General features: G+C 21.5%; 3 protein-coding genes across 4 annotated transcripts in view; 1 reads left to right on the forward strand and 2 right to left on the reverse strand.

The window, feature by feature from the left end:
• LOC122505100 (neuroendocrine convertase 1-like) overlaps positions 1 to 16,904 on the forward strand; it is a 70,498-nt gene that overhangs the window by 36,915 nt on the left and 16,679 nt on the right. The window contains exons 5-9 of the mRNA XM_043616551.1: positions 64 to 210; positions 2,845 to 2,911; positions 3,444 to 3,715; positions 14,743 to 14,955; positions 15,427 to 15,527. Coding sequence (XP_043472486.1) covers positions 64 to 210; positions 2,845 to 2,911; positions 3,444 to 3,715; positions 14,743 to 14,955; positions 15,427 to 15,527 — 800 coding nt within the window. The remainder of the gene's footprint in view (positions 1 to 63; positions 211 to 2,844; positions 2,912 to 3,443; positions 3,716 to 14,742; positions 14,956 to 15,426; positions 15,528 to 16,904) is intronic.
• On the reverse strand, positions 5,331 to 7,658 carry LOC122505103. Of its 2 annotated transcripts, XM_043616554.1 has the most exons (3): positions 7,518 to 7,610; positions 7,259 to 7,405; positions 5,331 to 6,748 (listed from the first exon to the last, which is right to left on the reverse strand). In XM_043616554.1, the coding sequence occupies exon 3, from the start codon at positions 6,636 to 6,638 to the stop codon at positions 5,580 to 5,582; it is 1,059 nt and encodes a 352-aa protein (XP_043472489.1). In that variant the 5' UTR covers positions 6,639 to 6,748; positions 7,259 to 7,405; positions 7,518 to 7,610; the 3' UTR covers positions 5,331 to 5,579. The 2 variants fall into 2 exon arrangements, with proteins under 2 accessions (XP_043472489.1, XP_043472488.1); XM_043616553.1 differs by lacking the exon at positions 7,259 to 7,405 and having other exon boundaries at positions 7,518 to 7,658.
• On the reverse strand, positions 8,695 to 10,919 carry LOC122505102. The gene is made up of 2 exons (XM_043616552.1): positions 10,853 to 10,919; positions 8,695 to 10,077 (listed from the first exon to the last, which is right to left on the reverse strand). Exon 2 carries the CDS (start codon positions 9,974 to 9,976, stop codon positions 8,906 to 8,908), a length of 1,071 nt encoding a protein of 356 aa, XP_043472487.1. The 5' UTR covers positions 9,977 to 10,077; positions 10,853 to 10,919; the 3' UTR covers positions 8,695 to 8,905.

Here is a 16,904-nt window from a genome sequence, read left to right on the forward strand (position 1 = left end):
CATTTATTTTTCCTAAATTATCAACTATTTTGTGAAAAAAAAATTGCTTATCATGTGATTTAGCAAGACACACGATCAAACAGAAACCTCCCTAAACTGGACTTGAATGTTCTACCCCTGTACCGACAGGGGATAACGGGTCGAGGAATAAGGGTTGCAGTTCTGGATGATGGCCTCGAATATACCCACGATGATCTGCGAAATAATTACGTAAGTTTACTTTGTTTTAAACAGTTGCAAAATTCTCCCACAGATGTCCGGAAAAGTACAACTTTTCTTTTTATTTAAAAAAAAAATTAGTTAAAAAAATTAATTTTTAATATTAAACTTTTATGCTCGTTTTCCTTTTTTTTTGAAAAGCTGTTTACATGGAAATAAATAAATTTTATTGATAATTTATAATAATCTAAATAACAATAATAATAATGAAATCTATAAATTAATAATAACAAAAAATAATAATAAAAAAATAACAATAATAATAAAATTTTTAAATAATAATAATAATAATAATAATAATAATAATAATAATAATAATAATAATATTGTTAATAAAGAATAAATATTATTAACTTTCTAAAACTAAGTTACTAAAAATTTTGACTCTACATTAGAATTATACTAAAGTTTTATTAGTAATTAAATTGTACCTACTAATTTAAAAATTAGACGCAGTTTTCTTGTTTCTGAATTAGTTAAAATTAAAATATAGTAAAAGATAGTTTAGAAATTTTTTCTACTATTTTTTAATAAAATGTAACCGCACAGAATTTATTGTACACAATTAACTTCAAAAAATTATACTAAAATACATTTTAAAAAAGGAATTTTTAGAATTTTTTATTACAATTATTTCAAATTCAATTTGTATTTAGAAATACAAATTTCTACAAAAAAAAATTATATTAAAATTTTTTAAACAATTCAATTTTTTAGAATTATTAAAATTTTGTAAAAATCAATCCTTCTCAAAATTTGTAATTATATAATTCATCTAGAAAATGAATTAGTTTTTTGAATTATCGAACAATTCATTCAAGAAATTCAATTATTTTTGAAAAATTTAATTACATTTAAAAAAGAAATTATATTTTGGGTTTTTTATTATAATTTATTTTAAAAATTCAAGTATCTTCAAAAAAAAATTAAAATTTTTTTAAAAATGTACTTCTTTATGGACTGAAATTGTAAAATTATGGAGAAATCTTGCATTTTCACGTTTGTAATTTTTGCTGCAAATAAAAAAATAAATTTGTTATTGAAATTCTTCATTAACTTAATTCATTTTTTAATACTTTATATAAATTCTTTTAAAAATTTCAATTATTTACAAAAAACAAATTAAAATTTTCTAAAAATTTATTTCTTTAGACTAAATTGTAAAATTTTGGAGAAATCTTGCATTTTTACATTTGTAATTTTTTTCTGTAAGTAGAAAATAAATTTGTTATTAAAATTCTTCAAACACTTGATTCATTTTTTTATACTTTATATAAATTCTTTTAAAAAATTCAAATTATTTTCAAAAAACAAATTAAAATTTTCTAGAAATTTACTTCTTTAGACTAAATTGTAAAATTTTGGAGAAATCTTGCATTTTCACATTTGTTATTTGTTTCTTTAAATAAAAAATAAATTTGCTTTTAAAATTCTTCAAGAATTTTATTGTTTTTTTTATACTTTATATATAAATTCTTTTAAAAAATTCAATTATTTTAAAAAAATTTTAAGAAATTTCAATTTATTTGGAAATTTTTCAATTACATATAATTGAAAAAAATCTATTTTTAACAAGTTTGTACAAAAATTGTTTAAAAATATTTTTAATAAACTAATTGGGAGAATTTTTTATATTATAATTTTTTAAAAATCAATTATTTTCAATATTTTTGTTTTCTTATTTTAAAAAATTCAAATAACATTTTTAAAAAATACCAGAAAAAAGTCACAGTTTCAATTATAGAAAAATTGGATTTTTGTATTTAAGTAATTGAATTTTCAAAGATTTTTCGGAAAATTATTAAAAATAATTAATTTTGAGATGAAGCTATTTAAAAATTCTAGAAAATAATTGAATTTTTAAATAATTAAATTTAGAAATCGCAGAATTTAAATAATTGAATTTTCAAAAATTTGTCGAGAAATTGTAAAAAAATAATCGCTTTTGAGAAGAAGCTATTTAAAAATTCTAGAAAATAATTGAATCTTTGAACAGTTAAATTTAGAGATCGGTGAGATTTCAGGGAAATACAAAATTGTAGAGAAAAATATAATTTTGAATAAATAAAAATCACTTTTTTTAATCATTGTTGACAAAATTATATTTACTAAAAATTTCTTTAATAATAACAAAATGCTTTGTTTCTCTCCGAAATTTTTAGTCCAAAGAATTTTTGATTTACTGAAATAAACAAATAAATAAGTCAATTATGGATTTCAAATAAAAATGAATGAAACTCCAGGAATAATTTAACGACATATTTGCATAATTAATAAGACAATAAATATATTTTAATTATGAAATATGTATATATTATATATATATATATATATATATAATCCCCAACAAAATAATACGAAGTTTATGAATAATTTATAATTAAACGTTACACACCAGAAACTATATAAAATAATTTAAATTCTCTAGCGCAGATGTTACAAATTCTGCGGTTATTATCATGTTATATAAACTTTATAATATATCAAATAATAATGTGACATTTATGATTCGCTCCATCAAGAATAAAATAAACGAGATAATAACAAATATGAAATTTACTGCAGTTTATTATTTTTTTTTTTTGTTAATTAATATTATTTTAATATTAATCAAATTTTCAACAGGATCCTGAAATCAGTTATGATGTTAATAACAGGGATAATGATCCGATACCTCGTTACGAAGCAACAGGCACGTAATTTTCTCTAAAATGTGTCAAAATATTTTGTAAAATATATTTTTCAAAAAGCATTTTATTATGTGGGTGATTTTTCTAAAAATGCTACTTTTGAACTACGATTAATTAATTTTTTTTAATTATATGGTTTTTATCAAAGCAATATTTTTCCTTCGTTTTATAATAATTTTTTTAAATTAATCAAGACATAAAAAATTACACTTTCAAAGAAATCACCCACATATACCTAAAAAATGCTTATTTAACATTTAGTTTGGTTAAAAATAAATTTTTTATCTACACTGAGAAAACAATACATTTGAATCAAACATAGTTATCATTGTTATACAGTCAACCAAAAATCATGTATTAAACATAATTTTTATTCAGTACATAATAAGTTTGAATAAAAATTATGTTTAATTCAATTATGTTTTTTGATTTTTGGCCACTTATTTTTTTATTAAAAGAAAAATATTTTTTCTCAGTGTTTAATAATTTTTTTTTTTTTTGGTTAAGAATAAAAAATAAAATTTTCTTTTTTAGGATTAAATAGACACGGCACTAGATGTGCTGGCGAAATAGCAATGGAAGCTGACAATAAAAAATGTGGTGTTGGAGTGGCTTTTGAGGCATCAATTGGGGGAATTAAAATGCTAGACGGAGTTGTTAACGACCGGGTCGAAGGTGAAGCTCTCGGTTATAAGCCAGAATTGGTCGATATTTATACAGCATCGTGGGGTCCAGCAGACGATGGAAAAAGTTTAGAAGCACCGGGCAGATTGGCCTCTGAAGCACTCGAAAGGGGAGTCAAGCAGGTTAGTCTTGTCCCCAGTGACCTGTATCAGGTCATATAAAAACTATTTCAGCCCCTTGACACTTTAATATACATGCTTTTTCAAATTTTTACTATTTCACATTTTTTTTTCCTTTCTATTTTTCTTTTCTAAGTACTTTTTTATTATTTTGTTCAGTAGATAAAAAGATAAACACCTTTTTATTCTTTTCTTTCCTTTATTATAAATCTCTTATTATGCTGTTTGAAATTTTAACTGTTTCATATTTTTTCTTCCTTTTGTTTTAATTTTTATTTCACTATTTATTTTCATTTTTTCCCTTTTTATTTCACAACATTTTTTTATAAAATAAAAAATAATAGCGAAATAAAAAATACAAGTAATAAATAAACTAATATTAAAAATAAATATATTTTTTTATTATATTTATTTAAAAAATTTGTATTCATTGCTATATTTATTCTAATAGTTAAAGTATAGTAATTTTTATTTATATACGTGACGCGCTCCGATGAAAGGTAGAAACGAGTAGAGTGGGGGGACAGTAGAGCGCAAGCGCAGGAGTGGGAGCAATGAGAGCGACAGAGAAGTTTCAAACTCTCTCACTCACTCCCATTATTCTAAGCTCCGCCCAGTTAAGCATCTTTGCTTTGCGCACCAATCAAATACTTACGAATGTTAATTTAACCATTTTGAATACAATTTTTTTTCTAATGGTTCAAATTGGCCTAAAGTTTTTAAATATTAACCAAAATAATAAAGTAAAATTAAAATAATAATGATAAGCAAAAGAAGATGAAAAATATAATTTTCCAGAGATATAAAAATAAAAAATTCGAACAAAATACTTTTTAAGGCTACTTTTACTAAATTATTGTTTTTTTATATGCAAAATAAAACAATAGTTTATTAAATTCCAGTCTCATTGAACTAAATTTCTTCGAGAAGTGCATTGTATAATTTTGAAGATTTTATCATTCTAATTTGATTAAAATAACAGACTAAAAATTATATTGCAGAAGCTGAGAAGTCTATTGAAGCTATTAACCTTAATTTTTAATTGAATGAACAGTGAGAAGGAAAACCAATTTTAAAGTGCAATCCAGCGAATCAATAGTTCTCTCTCTAGATTTCGTATTACATATGCAATCTTAATTTACATTTTTAAATCTCATTTTGTAAAATGAATTGCTTTTTCCCGTTATATTTTAGATTCAAAACGAGCTCTCAACTCGGAATTTGAAAATTTTCTTCAAGAGGCTTAAAATGCTTTATGGATTTTTATGAGTCGTTTCGAGGTGTAATTTTACGCGAATCTCTAGATTTTGAATTTGGTTGGAAATAAGTAATAAACTTGTAAAATATCGGGCAGTCTATTCGCTTCAGCGGAATTAATGCTTTTTATCTGGAAAAAATGAATTAATTATTAAAAGAAAGAAATTAAGTTTTTTCTAATATCTCATACTTTGCTTGCAGTTTATCTGCACATGTAATACAAAAGAATAATAATTAAAAAATTAGTACTAATATTTAGAAGTATTTGCCACGTAATTTTAAATTCTAAAAAATCTTTCTAAATGTCAAATTACCAATGTTTATAAAACTTTTATTGAAAATAACGAAACATTTTCTATGTTCAGAAAAATTTTTTATTAGTTAAGTGATAACTGTAAATGTTTCTTTACAAGGTTGAATACATATCGTTGTACTAACTTTTATATACATTTTTATATTTAAAGACAGAAAAAATTTTCGAGTAACAGATTTCAATTTTACTATTGATATTATACATCTAAAAAAATAATTTTCTCACTAAATAGAAATGTAAATTATCGAAACAATTCTTAGTAGATTTTTTTTAATGGTAGATTTTGTAGCAATTTCTTCATACATAACTGTCGGGATGAGTGTTAAAATATTCTTTTTCCATCGTTTTGTACTTTTCAATTTGATTTGCTAAATAAGTTAACCAGTTGGACTTTTCATAAATTGCGGAAGTTTCAATTTTTACATATACATTTCTTATACCGTTTTTAATAAAAAATGCTTTATCACTTACTACTTTAAGATCTACCTTAGGCAGTATTACGTAAATTTCTTCATCATCAAATTTAACTATGTCTTCCAAACTTACCATTAGGTTAGAATCCGTAATTAGCAATTTGTTATTCAGCCAATATGAAGACAACTTGGAATTCAAATTTTCATAATCATATGTGTATGAATTTAAATATTTGCTGCTACAAATAATGAAATCTGTAGTTCCGAAAACATTTCCTAAAGTCATACTATTAACGTAAGTTTTTGATTTTATATTCATATAAAAACAAGATTTTGAAGTGTCATTTAAATCTGAATTTAGATTGTAATTTCGTATAGCCAAATTGTATAAAGCTCTTCTCATTCTCCAAGATGCGGGATCATTGACATAAAATATCGAAATATTTTTCAGTAAAATCGTAATAGCATAATAGTCTTCAAATAACATTAAATCATCCAATTTTCTTCCGTAGTAAGATTCAATTAATATTTGCGCATCGAGTGTAGGTGCATTTTTAAAAAAAATTCTATTCAGATAATTAATACGCATTTCTGCTTGTTGTGCACTTAGTTCATATGCTTCCAGAGGGAAATTGTATCTAAAAAAATTGTAATATTCATAATTTTCCAATTTTCTAGTTTTGCTCCATTCTGGTGGATAATCAGTTCTGTTTAGATGCTCGGCAAATCCATACATTTCCACCTCATTCATTATGTATTGACTTAAAATTTTAAATGCTTCCTGTAAATCATAATTAGGAAGATAATGTTTTATCACTTTGTTTCTTATGATAGTAATCTTCTCAAGTTCGTCAAGTCGTTCAGAAGGTGATATTCTTGTTGATTCCAATTTTACAATTAATAAAATTGTTATAATGTACCCAAGGATAATAATTGTATTCATTGTTATTGAGAAAAATATTTTTCGTCTAAAAAATGTCAAATTATTTGTATACACAAATCAGTTGATGTAAAATTACTGAATATCTTTTGTTCTTCTCAATCGATCCTTTTCTAAAATAATATATTATATTTAAAATATAATTTTAAAATAATATTAAAAATTTTCGATTAGAAAAAAGATATGAGTAAATATAAATCTAAGCTTTTTAATATTTTCTAACGAATACATGAATTTTTATTTATAAAAAAATCAATATCAGTATATTCGATGCAAGAAAGAAAATAAAAATTATTATCTTTTCATGCCCATGAGTTTTAACAGGCTATAAAAAAAATGTTTTAAAACTTTTTTAGTTGACTTTCAATATGATAAATATTGAATGCAGAAAATATTTCTTTAAAAATTTAATTCAAATTTGTAAATATTATTTCTTATTCAATCTAGTATATTATTTGTAATGGAGATTATATCTTTCTTATTTACTTTTTGCGCATATGCTTGCTTTTGTATTTATTTTACAAACAACTAAAGACTATTAATTACTTAATTAAAAATATTAATCTAAATTACTGAAAATTTTTTTGGAAAAAATATAAATTACTGAAAATTAGACAACTTACTAACAGTTGTAAGAGAATTTTTTTATTTCCAGTAAAATATTTCTATTTTTTAATTATTAAAATTTGTTTTAATACATTTTTCGGGAAAAGTGACAAAAATCAGTAAAACTTCTTACTAATGTAAATACAATTTTCATTAATTCAAATCTGAAAATGAACACTATTTACTAATTGAAAATTAGAAGGTATGAAAATAACAATTTCTGAAATGGTCTAATATTTTTAGCAACTTTTCGAATTAAAAATAATATTTACATACCTTCTTAAATATCAGAGTTGAAATGTAGTGTAGTTTACAGAAGCCTTATATCTTCAGAGTGCTCTGCTTTTTCTACTCACATATAATATTTGCGAAATATTTTTAAATTGATAAGAAATAATAGTTCTGAGAGTCATAAAATATAAAATTTCATCAAACTTTTTTAGAAAATAAAAAATATTTCCCATTTTCGTGATCTTTTCTTATTACTCTAAAATAACTGCAAATTCTTCTATAAAGAATTTTTACTTATCATTATATTTATTTTTATATAGGTATTTTTTTATTTTTGCAGATAAAAAAAAATAGATGTTTACAAGAATACTAGTAAATATTTGGTTCGGAGAAATTTGAATAAATTAAATCATATTTTTGAAGAATTCTAATTAAAAATTTAAAGAATAATTAAATTTTAAAAATAATTAAACTTATTACCAGAATTATTCCAGCGGTATTCGAAAGTTTATTTATTTAATATAAATAATTTAATTTCACATAATTATTTAATATTTTTTCTCTTGGAGATTTCTACACGAGCTGTTCAAATAAGTTTTAATTTTTTTTAAGAGCAACTGTTAAACTTAAAATAATTATAATTTTTAAAAAATGAAAAATTTTTATGAAATTTCAAAAACAATATTTTTTAAAGTAAAAAAAAAATTAAAAATTAAAATTAAAAAAATGAAAATTAAAAGGAAAATTTCACGCGCGTGTAGTTATGCTAGTTATCTAAAATTTAAAATTGAACATGACTTTTTTTCAATATAATAAACAGTAACGATTGTTATGCATTACTTTTTTATTATAGAGATAATTGTAAAAGTATAACATGAAAAAAGAAAACAAAAATCGATTTTTTTTAATAATTACTTCATGATTGATTTTTGTACTGCTTTAAAGTATTAAAAAAAATGTTCAGCATAATTATTTTAGTAAATTTTTTCTAATACCTACATCATAGTTTAGTTGCAGTTCATTTGCATATGTAATGCAGTTATAATATAAGCATAAGAAAAATAATAACAATTAAAATATTTTGTAATAAAATTTGGTAGTATGTGTCACATATTCGTAAATTTATAAAAAACCTTTCTAAGAGTGGAAAATTTCAAATGTTTATAAGACTTTTCTTGAAAATAACGAAACATTTTCTATATTCATTAACTTTTTTATTACTTAGAAGATAATTGGAAATTTTTCTTTGCAAGGTTGAATGCTTATCGTTCTACTAAATTGTATATATATCCTTTTTTATATTTAATGATAGAAAACACATTATAAATTTTCATTTATTATTTCTATTTTACTATTGAGATTATACATCTGATACACAAAATAATTTTTCTACCAAATTGTGTTCGCAACATGGGCGCAAAGGTGATTACGACTCAGGCTTCACCTCGATCGAATTTTGCGCCCTTGATACGAAAATAATTATTTTCCATCTCTTTGTACTTTTCAATTTGATTTGCTAAATAAGTTAACCAGTTGCACCTTTCATACATTGAGGAAGTTAACATGTTTACATATGCATTTCGTTTTCCGTTTATAATAAAAAATGCTTTAACACTTCGTACCGTAAGCTCTACATCAGGCAGGATTACGTAAATTTCTTCATCATCAAGTTCAACTATGTCTTCCAAACTTACCATTAGGTTAGAATTCGTAATTAGCAATTTGTTATTCAACCAATATGAAGACAAATTGAATTCTAAATTTCCAAATTCATATGAGTATGATTCTTTATATTTGCTGCTACAAATAATGAAATTAGTTGTATCGAAAACATCTTCTACATTTATATCATTAATGAAAGTTTCTGTTTTAACATCCCTAAAGAAACAATATTTTGAAGTGTCATTTAAATCTGAATTTAGATTGTAATTTCGTATAGCCAAATTGTATAAAGCTCTTCTCATTCTCCACGATGCGGGATCATTGACATAAAATATCGAAATATTTTTCAGTAAAATCGTAATAGCATAATAGTCTTCAAATAACATTAAATCATCCAATTTTCTTCCGTAGTAAGATTCAATTAATATTTGCGCATCGAGTGTAGGTGCATTCTGAAAAAACCTTCTTCTCAGATAATTAATACGCATTTCTGCTTGTTGGGGAATTAGTTCATATGCTTCCAGAGGGAAATTGTATCTCAAAAAATTGTAATATTCATAATTTTCCAATTTTCTAGTTTTGCTCCATTCTGGTGGATAATCAGTTCTGTTTAGATGCTCGGCAAATCCATACATTTCCACCTCATTCATTATGTATTGACTTAAAAATTTAAATGCTTCCTGTAAATCATAATTAGGAAGATATTTTCTTATCGCTTTGTTTCTTATCTTATTAATACTCTCAAGTTCGTAAAGTCGTTCAGAAGGTGATATTCTTGTTGATTCCAATTTTACAATTAATAAAATTGTAATAATATTCCCAAGGATGATAATTATATTCATTGTTAATGAGCAAAATATTTTTCGTCCAAAAAATGTCAAATGTACACAAATCAGTTGGTGTAAATTACTGAATATTTTTTATCTTCCCAATCGATCCTTCTCTAGAATAATATTTTATACTCAAAATATGATTTTAAAATAATATTAAAAATTTCAAATTAGAAAAAAGAAATAAGTAAATTTAAATCTTAGTTTTTTAATATCTTTTAACGAAAACATGAATTTTGGTTTATTAAAAAATGAATACCTACTCGTGCATAACAGAAAATAAAAATTATTATCTTTTCATTGCCTTGAGTTATATCAAGCTACAAAAAATTATTCTTTAATTTTTTTTTGATAACTTTCAATATGATAAATATTCAATGCAGAAATGATTTTTTTAAATTTAAATTCAAATTTTTAAAAATTGTTTTTTATGCAATTTAGTATTAGTATTAATTAGTAATATAATTTGTTTGTAATTGAGATTATCTTTCTTATTTACTTTTTGTACATATGCTTGCTTTTGTATTTATTATACAATCAACTAAAAATTTATAATTAATTAAAAATATTAAACTAAATTACTGAAAATTTTTTATAAAAAATCTAAATTACTGGAAATTAGACAACTATCTAACAGGCGTAAAAATATTTATTCATTTCAATTAAAATATTTCCATTTTTCAATTATTGAAATTTGTTTTACTACATTTTTCGTAAAAAGGGACAGAAATTAGTCAAATTTCTTACTAATGTGAATTCAATTTTCATTAATTCAGATCTAAAAATGAACACTATTTACTAATGGAAAATTAGAAGGTATAAATTACATTTTCTGAAAAGGTCTAGTATTTTTAGCAATTTTTCTGATTCAAAATAATATTTACATACCTTCTTGAATATCACTTGAAATATACTGTTGTTTATAGAAGCCTTAAATCTTTAAAGTGTTGTGTTTTTTTCTAATCACATATAGTATTTGCGAAATATTTTTAAATTGATAAGAAATAATAGTTCTGAGAGTCATAAAATATAAAATTTCATCAAACTTTTTTAGAAAATAAAAAATATTTCCTATTTTCGTGATCTTTTTTTATTACTCTAAATAAACTGCAAATTCTTCTACGAAGGTAGAATTCTATACAATTACAAATAAATATTTGGTTCATAGAAATTTAAAAAATTGTGTATAGATAATAATTAGATATTAATGAATATTGATGTATTATTAATAAAATTTTTCTTTCCTTTTGAATTTGACGCCAATAAAGTTCGTCATGAAAATTCTCTCGTAAACGACATGAAGCGATTTTGACATAAAATTCTTTTGTTTGAGTTCGAAAATTAATAATATAAATTATTAATAAATTTATATAAAAATAATTTAACTACTAAATTAATTTATATAAATTTTAATTAATTAGTTGATAAATGTTAGATCCAACATAATAATATAAATTATAATAATAAATAAATTGTAAATAATTGTTATTGAGAGGTTAAAATTAAAGAAAATAAACTAGGGAAAAAATGAATACAATTTTTAAATATTCATTATTTTTAGCCGCTTGGAGAATTTTAAAAATCCGACTTGAATCTTTTTTTAACAAAATTGCCAATTAAATTGAAATGTAAATTTTTCTGGTTATGTTTATATAAAAATTTCTCTTTTCATCACATGAGGTTTTAATTCGTTTTTTGTTTTAATAATTTATGCAAAGCTTTGCTGGAAATCTAATATAGTAACATGTGCATCAAAAGAGCACGAAATGTGTAACATATGTGTAGACAATGACCTCGAAACTTTTCTCACTCTGCAGAGTAAAAGCACTCTTTACTTTTCTTAATGAAAGGCAAACATCATGCTGCTTTCTAAATTCAACTTGATTTCTAAGGAAATGCACGAAAGTGTACTCTCTAAAAGTCTATTCTTTCGATGAAAAAAAAGAATATATATGTGTTGTTTTCCAGAAATTTTGTCAAAAAAATTATTTTCTAAAATATGGTAAAATAATATTAACTTCTTTTTTTTGATAAAATATTATCAATTTTTTCTAGAAATTGTTTTTTTAAATAATAATTCAAATTTTTAAAGATTTTAATTTAAAAGTTTTTCAAAATTCAATTATTTCTTAAAATTGCAATTATTTGTAACTTTTCCAAAATTCAATTATTTTTTAAGAGTTTTTAGCTAAAATTCTTCTATAAATCCATTATTTTTAATAATTTTTTATAAAGTTCTTTGAAAATTAAATATATTATTACAAAATTAAAAGTTCAAATAGTTTTAAAAAAATTTGAATTACAATTATTTAAAAAAATTATTTCGTCAAAATTGTTGATTAAAAATTTATGCAAAATTCAGAATTTCAAAGATTTTAATTTGAAATCTTTTCGAAATTCAATTATTTATAAAAGAAATCAATTATTTGTAACTTTTTCAAAATTTAATTATTTTTCGAATTTTTAACTAAAATTCTTCTATAAATCCATTATTTTTAATATTTCTTGAAAAAGTTCTTTGAAAATTAAATATATTATTAAAAAGTAAAAATTTATAATATTTTTAAAAAAATTTGAATTAAAATTATTGAAAAAAATTTTAAATTAAAAGTTTATTAAAAATTCAGATTTTCAAAGATTTTAATTTGAAACCTTTTCGAAATTCAATTATTTCCAAAAATTGCTATTATTTATAACTTCTCCAAAATTAAATTATTTTTTTATAATTTTTAACAAAAGTTCTTCCCTCAATTAATTATTTTTAATAATTAAATATACATATATTAAAAAATTCAACTACTTTCAAAAGAATTGGAATATTACAATTTTTAAAAAAATTTCGTTCAACGGAATTGTTAATTAATAAAATTAATAAAAATTCAGATTTTTAAAGATTTTAATTTGAAACTTTTTCGAAATTCAATTATTTCCAAAAATTGCAATTATTTATAACTTTTCCAAAATTCAATTATTTCCAAAAATTGCAATTATTTATAACTTTTCCAAAATTCAATTATTATTTTAGAATTTGTAACTAAAATTCTTCCCTTAATCAATTATTTTTAATAATGTTTGATAAAGTTCTTAGAGAATTAAATATATTATTAGAAAATAAAATCGTCAAATAAATTTTAAAAAAATTTGAATTAAAATTATTCAAAAAAATTATTTCGACAAAATTTGATAATTAAAAATTTATGCAAAATTCAGAATTTCAAAGATTTTAATTTTAAACCTTTGCGAAATTTAATTATTTCCTAAAATTGCTATTATTTACAACTTCTCCAAAATTAAATTATTTTTTAGAATTTTTAACTATAAAATTCTTCTATATATCCATTATTTTTAATCATTTTTGAAAAAGGTCTTTGAAAATGAAATATATTATTAAAAAATAAAAATTTCTAATATTTTTAAATAAATTTGTTTTTATTGTGACCTTCTAAAAAAAATTAGAAAAATTGTTAAACAACTGTGATTAAGAAATAAAAAATTTGTTTATTTTGCATTATTCTTGTTTATGAATCAAAATTTTTGAAATAAAATTATTATTTTGTTTTAGAAAAAGAAGAAAAATATTTGCACAATTTCTATTTTTAATCTTATTTTTGGAACGGGATTTTCCACAGGATTTAAGACATTCAAAAATTTCAAATTCAAACCTTTTTTAAATTAAACAACATATAAAAGTATTTGTTATAAAACATGAAGACATCGATTGTTCCACTGAAAAAAATTCGGTCGAAATCTTTAACTACTATTACCTAGTTGAGTTGAAAGTTGTCAAATTAATTACTTTTTTAGTTTTACTAACAATTTTTGTGTAGTTGATTTTACTACTTTGAATATAGTTGAAGAATAATAGTTTATATAACTAAAAAAAGTAGTTAAATTGCAAAAACAACTACAAAATCTAATTACATCAACTAAATTCTTAGTTCTTTTTACTACTTTCGGTAGTAAATATAAATTTTTAAATTCAGTTGAGGACCTATTGAATCACTCAGGGTAGTTAAAAAGTAGTCAAATCTACTAGTTTTTTTTTTGAGTGTCCGATATCGATGACCGAGAGATAAAATAATTATTTTTTATGAAAATAATAATTGAATTCCTTAAAAAAATTTTATTATTTGGGAAAATAATTGAATTCCTGTGAAATTTTTATTATTTATGAAAATAATTAAATGTTTGCATACAATTTTCTTGAATTTTTTTTTTAAATAATTGAATTCTTTTTGGAAAATTTTATTAAAATTGTAAATATTGAAAATCATTGAAATTAGAAAAATGCATTTTATTTTTAAAAATCATTGAAATTAGGACAAGAATTTTTTTGACATTTATGAAAATAATTGAAATTCGGAGAAGAATTTTGTTATTTATAAAAAGATAATTGGGATTTTTACGAGAATTTTTTTTGAAATTTTCAACAAAGTTGAGTTTTATGATAAGAATTTTATTTGTTTTTTTAAAATAATTGAATTTTTGCAATTATTTGTAATTTCTCCAAAATTGAATTTTTTTAATTTTTTCAAAAAAAATTTAGATAAATTAGAAAATTTTTAAATTCTATTATTTTTAAAATTGCTAATTTTCTCGTTTAATTTCAGATTAATTTTCATTTTTGCAGTAAAAATGGATTATTTATTTTTATTTCGTAAGAGATATAAAAGTTTAAAAATAGAATAAGTCTTCTTTATATAAGTAGTGTTCTGGTGTGTAAAAATATTTACTTTTAAGTGGGTATTTCTTGAGGTGATAAAACATTGATTTGTCAGGGTCGTAAAGGAAAGGGTAGCATATATGTTTGGGCTTCCGGAAATGGAGGATCGAAATCCGACGATTGTGGGTGTGATGGTTATGTTGGTAGCATTTACACAGTGGCAGTGGGATCTGCCAGCCAAACTGGAAGATTTCCTTGGTATGGTGAACGATGTTCAGCCACCCTTGCGACAACTTATAGCAGTGGAGCTTATCACGATCAAATGATTGTAAGTTTCTTCCTATCACATATTTCTTCACATTTTTCTCTTTTTCAAAAAAAAAAAAAAAATTTTATTTTTCAAAAATAAAAGAAAAATTTTCTCTTTTCATTAAAAATTAATTTTCATAAACTTTTCATAAAAAATATTATAATATTGACTTTATAAAAAAAAAAATTTATTAATTACCTTCGACATATTTACTAAATTTTAAAAAATCCAAAAAACAATTTTACATCTTTACTAAAATTTATTAATACCCATTCAAAAATTTTTTTGATTTATTTCCAAAATATATTCTAATTTATTTATAAAGTACTCTTTTTCTAAAATACTAATTTTTCCAAAATACTTTAATTTATTTTCAAAATATTACCCAGTTTAAAAACTATTTTTATATACTGAAAGGAAATTATTGCTTTCAAACATTATTTTGCCATTTTCCACCAAAAATTGTATTACAAAGTAATTAAATTTCAGGTAACAACAGATTTAAAAAATAAGTGCACAATAAAGCACACTGGAACATCTGCTTCTGCCCCATTAGCTGCAGGCATTTTAGCTCTGGCTCTTCAAGCAAAGTACAATTTTTATCTTTAAAAATTATATTAATTTTAATGAATTTTATATTATGATGAATCATTTTTTTCCTCCTAATATTGTCTTTCACGTTAAAAAAAAAAATTATTGTCGTATTTTATTTATTATTTATTTATTTTCTGAAATGTTTCTAAATTAACGGTTTATCAGTTTAGAGAAATGCTTAGAAACATTGAAACAGAAGTTTTAGCATGTGATAATGAAGTTTGAAACAGCTTTCATCATCTAACTTTATGAACCTCATTTTAACAGTTAATGCATATTCAAAATAAGTAGATACTTAACGCAAACTCTATAAACAAACGCACTAATTAAGAATACTTTTTTTAAATTATTGTTTCGAATGTTTATTTTTCAATTGTGAAGTGTCCTTAAAAGAAAGTAAAAATATTTTTTTACGAAATTTATATTATTTTCTAATGGAAAAATAGTAATAATAATTGTAATTATAAAAATAACTATCAAAAAAATAAAAAAATAATAATAATAATGTTAATAATATTAATATCAATAATAATAAAATTTCTAACCGGAAATGTTCTACTCAATTTTAATAGAACGGTTTTATTGAATAATTTAAAAAAAATTTCTGGTGAATATTCTGTAGAATTTCACTAGAGTAATTCTATAAATTTTGAGCGAATAAAGTAAAATAAAAAATTTCTATTCGCCTCATTTCGTTTGTGAGAGAATTTTCATGCCATCTAGGCGGCAATTTAAAGAACTATAATGGCGCGAAATTCAAAAAATGAAAAATTTAAATCATTAATATTAATAAATATATTAATATTATTAATATATTTATTAATTAATAACTATAGAAATAATACTAAAAATATAATTAATTGATATTTGTATAAATTTCTGACTAAAATTTAATAGAATTTATGTAGAAATTCTAATATAATTCAAATTAAAATATAATTTTAGTAATAATTTGGAATGTCCCGATATATTTAATATTAATAATTATAAGAAAAATTGGCAATCTTTTTGGGACTGTATAAAATATAATTCTAATAAAATTTTATTTTATTGAATTGTTCTAGTAAAATTCTATAGAATGTTCAATAAATTTTATAAAGAATCATTTTTTATAATCATTTCAGTGAAATTTTATAGAATTTTTTGCCTGGTTTTATAATAATAGAAAAATGATAATAGATTAATGATTCAAATATTTTTGGAAGAAATTTTTATTATTTTTTCACTAAAATTTACTTCGAAAACAGTAGAAAACAATTTTCTAACTGCATTTAATTTTGTAATTAAATAATTAATAAAAATTATAATTAATTAGTAAAAACTTTTTATATAATTCGCAAAAACTAATTAATTAATAAATAATAATTACTTTT

This window comes from Leptopilina heterotoma, unplaced genomic scaffold (assembly GCF_015476425.1).
Source record: "Leptopilina heterotoma isolate Lh14 unplaced genomic scaffold, ASM1547642v1 Lhet_340, whole genome shotgun sequence".
NCBI lineage: Eukaryota > Metazoa > Arthropoda > Insecta > Hymenoptera > Figitidae > Leptopilina > Leptopilina heterotoma.

Excerpts from the sequence above, each read along its gene's own strand:
- LOC122505102 (XM_043616552.1), bottom strand. The coding sequence starts at position 9,976 with ATGAATATAATTATCATCCTTGGGAATATTATTACAATTTTATTAATT.
- LOC122505103 (XM_043616553.1), bottom strand. The coding sequence starts at position 6,638 with ATGAATACAATTATTATCCTTGGGTACATTATAACAATTTTATTAATT.